A 12,137-nucleotide genomic window follows, 5' to 3' on the forward strand; every position below is an offset into this window, starting at 1 on the left:
CATCCCCATACGGGGTTGGAGCTGTGCTGAGTCACTTGTCAGCAGATGGGAGACAGTCACCCATGACCTATTACTCAAGGACCTTGTCCTCAGCGGAGCACAATTAGGCACAAATTGACAAGAGGCCTTGGCCATTGTGGCCGGGGTTAAGAAGTTCCATGACTACTTATATGGAAGGCAGTTCATGGTCTTTGCTGACCATAAGCCCTTGCTAGGCTTGTTCACAACAGACAAGCAGACATCTCAAATTCTGTCACCACGAATGTTGAGGGGGTCTATCTTCCTCTCGGCCTACGACTACAGGCTGGTTCACAAACCCGGTAAAGAAATGGGCTACACAAACGGCCTTAGCAGATTGCCCTTGCCACACGTGGAGCCCGATCCAGCTCCAGCTGCATGCATTTTAGCAATTCAAGACTTGCCAGAGTCTCCCCTACATGCAGGAGTTGTCGCTGCAGAAACGGCAGCCAACAAAATCCTAAGTCGCATGTTGGCTTGGATTCTCACAGGATGACTGGAAAATAGCAGGGGGGGGACGAGTTCCAGAGTTTTTCCAGTCGGAGAAATGAGCTTTTGGCTCACAAGGGTTGCATCCTTTGGGGTAGCAGGGTCATAGTCCCCAGTTCACTCAGGCCCAGAGTTCTCCAGTCTCTGCATGAGGGCCATCCAGGCATCGTCCAGATGAAGGCACTGGCAAGGAGCTACCTCTGGTGGCCAGGGCTAGATAAAGCTATCAAGGCCCAAGTACATGGGTGTCACACGTGTCAACAGTCCAGCCCAAAGATGCCACAGGCCCCTATCCACTGACAGGAGGAAACACACACACTGTGGTCAAGGATCCACATCGATTTTGCCAGGCCTTTTCAGGGACAGTTGTTTTTAATAGTAGTCAATAGCTACTCTAAATGGTTGGAGGTGGTTCCAATGCCCAACATGACTACTGCAAGGACCATCCAGGTGTTGTGGTCACTGTTTGCAATGCATGGGCTTCCGGACATCGTAGTCTCTGACAACGGAGCCCAGTTCACCGCGACAGAGTTCCAGGTCTTTCTCAGGGCCAATTCTCAGGCACGCCACTTCGACTCCTTTTCACCTGTCGTCAAATGGGCAAGCAGAACGGATGGTTCGCACAACCAAAGAGTCCCTTAAATGCATTACTACAAGGGACTGGCACCAAAGGCAGGCTGGCTGGCTTCTTGTTATGCCAGCATATAATGCCTTGTATGGCTACAGGCAAGAGCCCAGCAGAGCTGCGTTGGGGAAAGAGACTAATAACAAAATTGGACAGACTGCACCCCGATAGAGTAGCCTCTGACACGGCATGTCCAAAGGCACCTAGGCATTTACAGGTGGGGGACCAGGTTTCGACTCGAAACTAGGGGCAAGGGCAGTTGTGGGTGCCAGCAAAAATTGTTAAAGTGTCAGGACCACTCTCCTACGAGGTGGTCCTGGAAGATGGGCGAGTCATTCGCCGACATGTCGATCAGTTGTGAAGGCAACTAACGGAGCAGTCGTCAGCTCAGGACTCCCAAGGGGAGCAGACCTGGAATTCACAACCTCACACTTCAGCAGAGCAGTTCGGACGCTCTGAGACATTTTGCGCGACAGAGAACAGGGACGGGGCTGTGAAAGCACTTCCCCCAACTGAACTGCAGGGGCTGGGCAGTCACCCGACACCCAGCAGCAGCCATGCTGATGTAGCAGCACTGTTAGACTTTGGGCTAGGCCGACCAGGAGAGGCCAGCCAAAGGGACTCGAGTTGTTTTGACTCCACCGAACTACACAGCCCAGGTCTACCAAGCATGGCAGATGAACCAATAGACTAGGAGATTCTGGCAACACCTCGACACTCTGAACGAGCCTGAAGACCCCACAAATATCTTCAAGATTTTGTAACCAAATGATTGTGTGTTCCATCCAGGGGGAAGGGGTGTAATGTATTGGCCTTTTGTATATGTTGTAAGTGTTTGCTCATGTTGCACTGCTTGCTAATTGCTTGCATTCAATTGTTAAGTGCTAGTTCATGTGTATGTTGTAACAATTGCTAGCCGGCCCAGACTGGTTGTCTCCAGCTGGCTAAGTAGGTCTTTGGGCGGGAAACCTATGCTTCAAACCTATTGGTCACCGCCTATCTGTCAACCGTATAAATAGCTGTGCACCAGCTCCCTTGTAGCTTCAGTTATGTTTGACCTTCAGTAAAGCCTGTTGCTGTTTTGACCCTTCCATCTCGCTCAATGCCTGCAAAGAACCGGCTACACAACAGTTATCTTCTCCAAATTATTTCTAAGGTGTTGCACAGCCATTTTCATTAGGTTTTCCTTATAAAAGGAATCTCCCATGCTTCTTGCAGTGTTGCAGCCACGAGGCCTTGCACATTCCTGGAAAAGCATGTAATTTATTTCTTTGAGAATTAGCATCCGTGTTTCACCCAACCATGTTTCTAAAACACACCAGATTTTCAAAACATATTTGCCAGTAAATTATTGCTTTTCAGTTCAGTTTATTTGCCTGGAAACAATAGATTACAGCAAACATATCTTTCCCCCTCCCCCCCCCCGCAATTAAGCATAGGTGATATGACATACATGCATAGCAAATTAAGTCATTTCAAATGTTATATTTGCAGGTCAAAGCCGAGATGGAATCATTAAGATACTGCATATTATTTTTCATCACTCTGAACTTTAAGTGATCACCATGGGTTGGGGAGGCTGGGGGCTGCGAAACTGCCTGCCTAGTTTTAAGACTATGGAATGTATGTTTGAAAGTTATTGTGTGAACTATCAAAGAAAGTCTGTCTCATATTCACTGCAATGGTTTCAAGAAGCCCTTGACTTACAACCACAACGCAGTCCAAAATTTATTAAGCTGAGGGAGTGTTGTCCCATTTAGTGACCCTTTTCGCCACAGCTGCTAAGCAAATCACTGGGATTAAGTTAGTAAGACAGCTACAAAGTGAATCTAGCTTCTAGCTAAGAGTCTGTCTTGGCTCGTTAAAAAGTCGCAAAAGGTAAATCATCTGGAACATTGCAATCATCATTAATATGAGCCAGTTGCTAAGCCTTCACACGTGACCATGGAGACATTGCAATGGTCATAAGTGTGAAAACCAATCATAAGTCAGTTTTTTTCAGTGCCATTGTAACTTTGAACAGTCACTAAACAAATGGTTGTAAGTCAAGGACTGCCTGTACATTTTAGTTACCCTTTGGGTGGGCTACTCAGTAAATGGAATCAGGCAGCAGCTAAAGGATCACATCACATTTCATTTCCCCAAATTTGGGGTTTCCAAGAGTTTTGCTTAGTGAAACCAAGGAGCAGATATTTGCCCGAAAACACCTTTCACATGAAGCCATAATGAGAAAGACTACAAAACCCAATTATGAAACAATAATCAAACAACAATCATCCTTGCAAGGAAGTTTAAATTAATTTGCTCTTTGTGCTTCACTTACCAAAAAATAAATCCCCAAGGAAAAAGCAGTACTGTTCTCAAGCCTCCAGAGAAAAATATAATTCATTTTGAGTGGTTGATCAGATACAAATGACATGACATAAAAGTGCTGTGTATGTAATCATTCCAAACAGACAGAGAACAAAGTCGTTGTGCTTTTTAATATATAAGAAATAATGTGTGCCTTTGGATTGAATACATTCATTTTTCTAAATACAAAATAGGCAGGCTATTGCTATTTATATGGACTTACATTTTTATTACAAGCTAAGCTCAATTAGATTTAAATGAACCCATGCATTTCTTTTTAATGTCAAAACTAGAGTTTTTATACAACTTCACTCCTGTTTCTTGATATTTATTTTTAACATTAATCCCCTAATTTCAGAAGAAGCATTTAGTCTCATTTTTATTAAATCATTTGGAATCATTGACCTGGTGATCTGCTAGGGTTTAATAATAGATTCTAATCTACCTTTTTCCGGGCCCTGTCTGATATACAGTAGTGGCAAAAATTTTGGAAACCTTTTGGGAAAAGTGTATTTTTGAGGTTTAATGGCTAATAACACCACTTTGTTTTGGAGTAGTACCATAAAATTATATATCAATGGAAAGATAATTTAATCAAGAATGTAATGCAACAGAGTTTGTTCAATTATTTGTACTGTATTCTATGAAAAGTTATAGCCAAATAACCAGACAAAGGAAGCACAACTTGCTTAGGTTGATATCAGGTAGCTTTCCTTCATCTGATTGTAGCCAATGAGCATGAGTGTTTAGAGAGACAATCAGGTGTCATCTTGTTTTGGCAATGAGCCAATTAGATTAAAGTAGGATTCAGTTATTGATGTAATGTATTGAAGCTGAGAGGAGGACATTTGTCAGTGTGTTAGGCGAACACTATCAAATTGGTTGGTTTTTCCCCCCCTTTCATTTAGTGAGCTTGCAAAATGTAATAAAATTAAAGTAATGGTGCAAAGAGTTGACTGGTTGTCCAGAAAGCAATGTAAAATAGTATTATTAAGTGAACAAGGCTACAGTTATAAAGAAATTAGAAGAAAAATTGGTGGAAACTTAACCAAAGGTGGCATTTCTACTGTACACTTTTCCCAAAAGTTTTCCACAATTTTGGCCACTACTGCACTGAGTTTTGAATACTTGTTCTTACAGCCATATATGTCAAGTCAACTGGATTAATATGTAAAGGATATCTTAATCTATATTTACTGCGTGCTGAGAAAGAAATGATCACCGGTACCTACCAGAATCAATACTAATAAATAGCACAACTTATAAATTAACTGAATTTTGCTTTGAAACAGCTGGTTAAAAAAATAGCATGCATTATCTATTTTATGAGTATTGCTTTACTACTGTGCTTATAGCTAATTCAGAAACATCATCTACCTTAGGAGCAAAATACTAGACGTTCATTTTAAAAGCAGGATCACTATTCTCAGCTAATTCAATAAATTGATTTTTCTGGGACTGTAGGAACTCACAATGAGGGTCTACATTTTAATTCTATGTCTTCTTATTTATCTGCCTGGTTGTGCCTAGCTTTGCAGTGGATAATGTGAATTTTGATCTGTTCTTTGTCACCCTTCCCAGAAATCATAAGCTATTAGCACAGGCAGAAGAGCATAGCATGAAAACATAGCATTCCTAAAAATAAATTTCCTAATTTTAGGAATGCTATGCTATCATGATATGCTTTTCTGCCCATGCTAGTAGCCAGGGCTTTTTTTGTCATAGAACGTCCAGAACAGAGTTCTGGCACCTTTTTTGGATGGAACCTTGTAGGGTAGGCAAGGCGGCTTGTATGACGTGTGTGAGTTCCAGCACCTTTTTTTTTTTTTTTTACAAAAAAAGCACTGCTAGTAGGTAATGGTTTCTGGTAAGAGTGGCAAAAAACAGATCAAAATTTCACATTATCCTCTGTAAAGCTAGGCATACAGAATATGGAAGACAAGGACGGGCTAGATCTCACCACTGCATCCAGAGTACTATTTTCACAATAGTTTTCTTGTGAGACCAGCTCCACTTTCTAAATTTGTACAAAATGGGAACATTATACAAGCTTTTTCAAAGGATAGTGCCTCATGACATCTAGGTCAGTGATCACCAACCTTTCCAGCTTTGTGGACTGGCAGTGGTAGTGGCAGCAGTGTGTGTGTGGGGGAGGGCAGGGATGATTCCACACAAGTGGTGGGTAAGCTCATATGTGCCGCTCACACAAATGGAGTTTCGTGTGCACATGCGCTTACCCACCACTTGTATGGCCCAATTCCAAACAGGCCACCGCTCAGGATTTAGGGACTCCTGATCTAGGAGATTTTCAGGGATAACAGTTTCAATGCAATTTATACTAGTAAAAATGCTCTGGTCAGCATTGTGATCAAGCCCAAACTGTTTCCTTAAATAGTCCCTTCTCTAGTGAAAACAAGATCTGGCACTTAACCAATTCCCTTCCACAACAATGAACTGATTTCTGGAATTAAGTAAACTTTGGTAGCCTCAAGCTGAAGCCAATAAGAGAATCAAGAGGAGTGACCTTGCAGGAAGACTGTAATCAGTTTATCTGCTTTACTAGATCATGGTATCCTGATAATTCATATAAACTGATCTAGAATCAGATTATCCAAATAAACTGTCAAAATAGGCTAATATCTTACAATATCTTCACTGAACTGCTTTGGTGTGTTCATAAAATTTTTGGAAGCACTTAATCCTTATAAATAGGTTGCCATCATTCTAGGCAACTGAAGTCATATGTCCAGAGTCAACAAATAATTAGTGCTTTTCACAGGTAACCTCTTAATGTTTTTCACATTTGAAAAATGAAAAAAATAGGCTGACATCTCCCCCTTAAGAAGGCAACATTTTGGGGGGGGGGGAAGAATAATTATTAATACAAAGGCAATGCAATAATCTAATTCTCATTTCTTTTAGTGGTCACAGGTCAGGAGTATAAAAGCAGCTTAGAAGAGCGATTCGTTTATGAGGAATGTATGCAAATAAATTGCCATATTTCCTTTTTTATATAAGTAGATACATCGGTAGTTATCAGCTAAATCATTGGCATATAAAGTGGTTACAGAGTTAGCTAATACAATAGGTCTTTTGTTGTGAATTTCTCATTCAATCAAATACAGTTTTTCCATTTCGTTTTATGTATTCAGAGATTGAGTATGATGTATGTGGGTCCGTAGGAACTCTACAATTTCCATGTGGGCAGATTTCAAAGCCAGGGACAAAGCAGAATTGCCAGCCTACATAATGAAGAACAAAAAAAGGGAGATTATTGTGCCAGCTCTCCTAAACTCTTCACTTTTTCCAGATAGCAGACATACCCATAATTAAAGCTGTATATTTATGATGTGATATATATATATATATATATATATATATATATATATATATATATATATATATATATATATATATATATATATATATATATATATATAAGGAGTCAGAAATGCATCTCAGTTTCCCTTTAATTCTTTGTTAGTAATTTACACAAATATATGAATTGTCCGGTGTGACTACTGCCTGTTCGATAGCCTTCAAGATAGGCTGAAAACAGGAAATAAAGATTTGCCCCATGTTTGGGGCCTAGCAAGGTAATCTAAATAGTTAACATTTGAAACATATCTTCCCTTGCAGAAAAAAGCTAACAAAGCGAGAGAGACCTTGTGGCTTAGAGGCAAATAACACTGCCTCATATGCAATCAGCCCAGGTTCGAATCTCAGAAGGGTATAGCTGACTGATGACGACTAAGGAGTCAGAAATGCATCTCAGTTTCCCTTTAATTCTTTGTTAGTAATTTACACAAATATATGAATTGTCCGGTGTGACTACTGCCTGTTTGATAGCCTTCAAGATAGGCTGAAAACAGGAAATAAAGATTTGCCCCATGTTTGGGGCCTAGCAAGGTAATCTAAATAGTTAACATTTGAAACATATCTTCCCTTGCAGAAAAAAGCTAACAGAGCGAGAGAGACCTTGTGGCTTAGAGGCAAATAACACTGCCTCATATGCAATCAAAATCTCAGAAGGGTATAGCTGACTGATGATGACTAAGGAGTCAGAAATGCATCTCAGTTTCCCTTTAATTCTTTGTTAGTAATTTACACAAATATATGAATTGTCCGGTGTGACTGTTGCCTGTTCGATAGCCTTCAAGATAGGCTGAAAACAGGAAATAAAGATTTGCCCCATGTTTGGGGCCTAGCAAGGTAATCTAAATAGTTAACATTTGAAACATATCTTCCCTCGCAGAAAAAAGCTAACAGAGCGAGAGAGACCTTGTGGCTTAGAGGCAAATAACATATATATATATATATATATATATATATATATATATATATATATATATATATATATATATATATATATATATATATATATATATATATATATATATATATATATATATATATATATATATATATATATATATTAGTCAACCCCATTAGGGCTTCTATGGGAGAATAGTCACCTATCTATCAACTATATGAGGAGTCCTTGATGCTCTCTGAGCTTGGTTATCTTCCTGCAGACATTTCATTACCAAACTAGGTAACATGATCAGTGCTCACTGATGATATTACCTAGCTTGGTAATGAAATGCCTGATAGAAAGCAATCAACCTCAGAGATCACCAAGGACCCCATAATTCAATCCAGAGCTACAAATATTCTCTTCTATTGATATCATTTCTTTCTCTCTCTCTCTCTCTCTCTCATCATCCTCTTTATCTGTTCTGGATCATTGGTAGCAGGTATGAATTTATATTTTAAATTAGGCATCTGAAGTACAGGTTGACTTTGCTTGTCAGAAGGTCACAAAAGGTGATCACACAATTCTGAGACACTGCAGCTGTTGTTAAGCATCTGAATGTAAACCCCATGACTATGGGGATGCTGCAAGGGTCATAACTGTGAAAAAAGGTCATAAATCACTTTTTCAGTGCCGTTGTAATTTCAAATGGTCATTAAATGAACTGTTGTAAGTTGAGGACTATCTGGACACATATTCATTCATAAAGTGGCAGCCCACCATTGGCTAGTTAAATCAAATTTTTATTGTGAATAAAACAAAGAGTTCAATAACATAATGCTTGACAACATGGAAGCCAGTATGGTCCAATAATAAAATGTTAGATAAATACTTTGATTTATTTTGATTTTTACAGAACCATATATCTCTTTACAAAATCAGTCCTCTGCTCGTGGAGTGGACCGCTAATTAATGGAACAGCTCCTTTATTTCAATAGCACTGACTGGATATAGAATAAACATGAGCTATTTCTGAAGAAGGATGCTGATGGTTTCCAGCTGCCTCACTGCTTATGAAATTACAGGCACATTATAAATCATTGCCCTGCCTTAGACCTAGTTTGCATATTGTGCTTCCAAACCAGGCACTTTCGCAATGAGTCCAAACTTGATAAGACTCATCTGTACCTAATTATAGCCTTTTCTTCAGGTTCCATCAGAAAAGTAAACAAAAGTTTTTTTCCAACATAAATCAAACTATGAACAAAAGATAAGCTGGGATGTATTTAGTCTAGCTGAGTTATTTTCCTGAACAGAAACTGCTCTCACACCCAGAAAACTGACCATCAGTTTTATGGATGTTATTTAATAAGTTCTGATTAATACATTTGAAAGAATCTAGACTGACATTCCATCAATAGCTAGGTAAATCATTTTTTTGCTGTGAGTAAAACAAAGAGTTACTCAACATAATGTATGAGAACATGGAAGCCAGCATGGTCCAATAGTAAAATGTTAGATAAATCTTTTGATTCATTTCTATGTTTAGTTCTATGAATAGTTATTCACGAAGTTTTTCATTGAATTTGCTGAGTGTTCTATATACATCATCTTTTATTTTAGGTCCACTCAACACTTAACTAATTCAAATAGGGGATTGATAAATCTTAAATAATAACTGATATATTGTCATTTTAAAGATTCTTAAATTTGGTTCAGAATGCAGGGGAAATTAGCAAGGGTATTACTTTGCACCCATAAAGAATTTTAGTTTGCAATCTGTATTTTCAAACAAAGCATGTATGAAAGCATATCTACATACTCAATCTTGTTATATCATGAATTTTTAATCTATAGATACTATAAAAATTGTTTGCTGGCATGCTTGTTTTACTCCATCATGATGCCAATTACACCATGTGATTTAAATTACTGGTGCATATATAATTATGGTGTTTATGGGTATTATATCCACACAAACTCATGCCAATCTGTGACTGAGTAAAATAATTATTTGTAAGAACTATACCCCTTATACAATGTACTCCCTTTTAAAGGATCTAACAGTCAAATCAAGAGCAGATTTATCTGAATAACATAGATTTCTATAAGAATGTCTGCATTCTGAGGGAAAAAAATACCCCATCCATATTACTGGTTCCTAAACTCTTAAACTGAAACTTGCTGGGGTTAATTCCTAGCAAGCTTATTTTTCAATATGGCTGAAACTGCAGGATCTTTTTTATTTGTTTTTAATTTTATAATTGACACAAAAGAAGCAAGCAAACAGCTTTAAAAAGCACACAATATAATATTGTGAAAATATAGCAATATCTGTTCTCTGTAAAAAAAAATGTAAATACTGTATTAACAGATTGCCAATAATACCATGTTTAGAAAGCTTGTTAAAACATGAATAATCTTAAGCCAAAAAGACCTCTATACCAGATCTTTTAAAATAACCACACTTTTATTAAATCAAAAGCATGACAAATTTCATTCAACTGGGCACCCTTTCAAATAGCTGTCATTATGGAAACAGCCCTAGTACAAATAATTTTGTAAGTAAGAACTCATATGGAGCACACAGCCCAAAATATGTGAGGAAAAATCTTATTTTTCTCACCTTGTCCACTAATGTAGGATCACAGCCTGAATGAGATGAAAGAAGTTTCACCATCTCCAAATTACCATGTTGAGAAGCCACCATTAATGGTGATAGGCCATCTTCATCCTGAAGATTTATCTCGGCATTGCATGACAGCAATGCTTTCACCATATCTTCTCTATCATGGCTCACTCCCAAAATTAAGGCAGTCTGTCCACCCTAGAAAATACCATTAAAGAGGGTTACATATCATGTACTCAGTTTTACTATACCATACTCATTCTCTTTAACCTCACTGGTAAAATACCAATCTGTAAGCAGTCCATTGGAATATATTATATACATTACGTTATTATCTTCTCCCCCTTTCTCTCCATTATTCATCTTACGCTAGTCATCTGATGTCGTGTTCCTCTGCATCTTCATTTTGCCTTTTTCTTTCCATATATATTTTTATTTTTTTATATTTATAAGACTTTAATCTAAAGTTTGCTTGCATTAGGAAAGTGTGCAATGATTCACGAATCTGCACACTGTCTTGCATCTTTTCATTTGGCATAGATAAATAGACAGATTTTTTCCAATTTTCAAGTTACTCCAGGTTAAATTTCTTGCTCTTGGCATTTTTGCCATTTGTCACTTTAGAGGCCTCATCACCTACAGTTAGCATTTCATCTATACCTTGGACAACCATTGTTCTTATTTACAAATAATTTACTGCCTATCATATGTAAATTTCAACTATTTCAAGTGAAATTGTTCCTGAATAGATTCCCAGACTAGAAATGTATTTACCATTCTACAATCCTGTGTGTAAATTATTTTGGTACAGCTTTTCTATTTTCCTTCAACCACATTTACTTTGTGTAAATCTTACAGTACTTTGGCAGCAAATGTCCATGTAATTCCTCTTAAAATTCTTCTTTAAAATACCTCTTCTTTTTTCATCTTGTTATTGTTAACATTTTTGACTTAGATTTCTTTTTTGGTCTTTTCTTACTTGATGTTGAAAGTTTATGTTCAATTATCACATATTTTTGCTGCAGAGACTATTCATTCCCCATTTTTTCCCTGACTGTGATAGCTCCTTTTGAAACCACTTGCATATTTTCTTCTTTGAAATCTTTGTTTTTTCCCCTATTTCTGTTTTCACAGTGCCTACCTCTTCCCATAGTGCCTAGGTTCTCTTTTGCATAACCTATGTGCAGAATGGGACAATTCAACACCCACGAGCCTGGTGCAGCGAGTTTGGGGCATCCTGCTTGTCACCACCAAGTCCCTTCTGCCAACTTGATGCCACCATTTCTTTGCAGCGCATGTCAACACAGGAAAGTCACTGCAGGGTTAACTCGCTGCGGTCACCAGATAGGAAGCCATGCAAGTGAGCGGATGAGCAAGTGAGCAGGCTGTCAGAGAGGGGCAGTGATAGGGGGCCGTTGGATGGAGAGCCGGGCAGGAGGGCAAGCAAGAGAGCAGCACCGAGCTAGTGGCATCAAGTTTTCATAGGCCCACCTCTGTGTATCAATGGGTCCTTATATTGATCTTATATGTACAATATATAATGTATAATATATTATGTAATATATACATATATATATATTCTATAATATATGTTACATATATATGTTACATATATATATATATATATATATATATATATATATATATATATATATATCATTTCTAATGATATAATGTAATATATATTACATATACTATATAATATATAATATATATATATTACAATACAGAATATACAGTTTTATATGATTGTATAGTCTCCAAATGAA

General features: G+C 37.9%; 1 protein-coding gene across 2 annotated transcripts in view; it reads right to left on the reverse strand.

Annotated features, from left to right (window-relative positions):
- Window positions 1-3,597: 3,597 nt before the first annotated feature.
- The window catches only part of KANK4 (KN motif and ankyrin repeat domains 4), a 67,099-nt gene continuing 58,559 nt past the window's right edge, over window positions 3,598-12,137 (reverse strand). For both annotated transcript variants that reach the window (XM_083359903.1, XM_083359902.1), the window contains exons 9-10: window positions 10,366-10,566; window positions 3,598-6,726 (exon numbers count right to left, since the gene is read on the reverse strand). In XM_083359903.1, the coding sequence (XP_083216029.1) occupies window positions 6,625-6,726; window positions 10,366-10,566 (303 nt within the window). In that variant the 3' untranslated portion in view covers window positions 3,598-6,624. The remainder of the gene's footprint in view (window positions 6,727-10,365; window positions 10,567-12,137) is intronic.

The sequence above is a fragment of the Vipera ursinii genome (genome assembly GCF_947247035.1).
Source record: "Vipera ursinii genome assembly, chromosome: 3".
Taxonomy (NCBI): Eukaryota; Metazoa; Chordata; class Lepidosauria; order Squamata; family Viperidae; genus Vipera; species Vipera ursinii.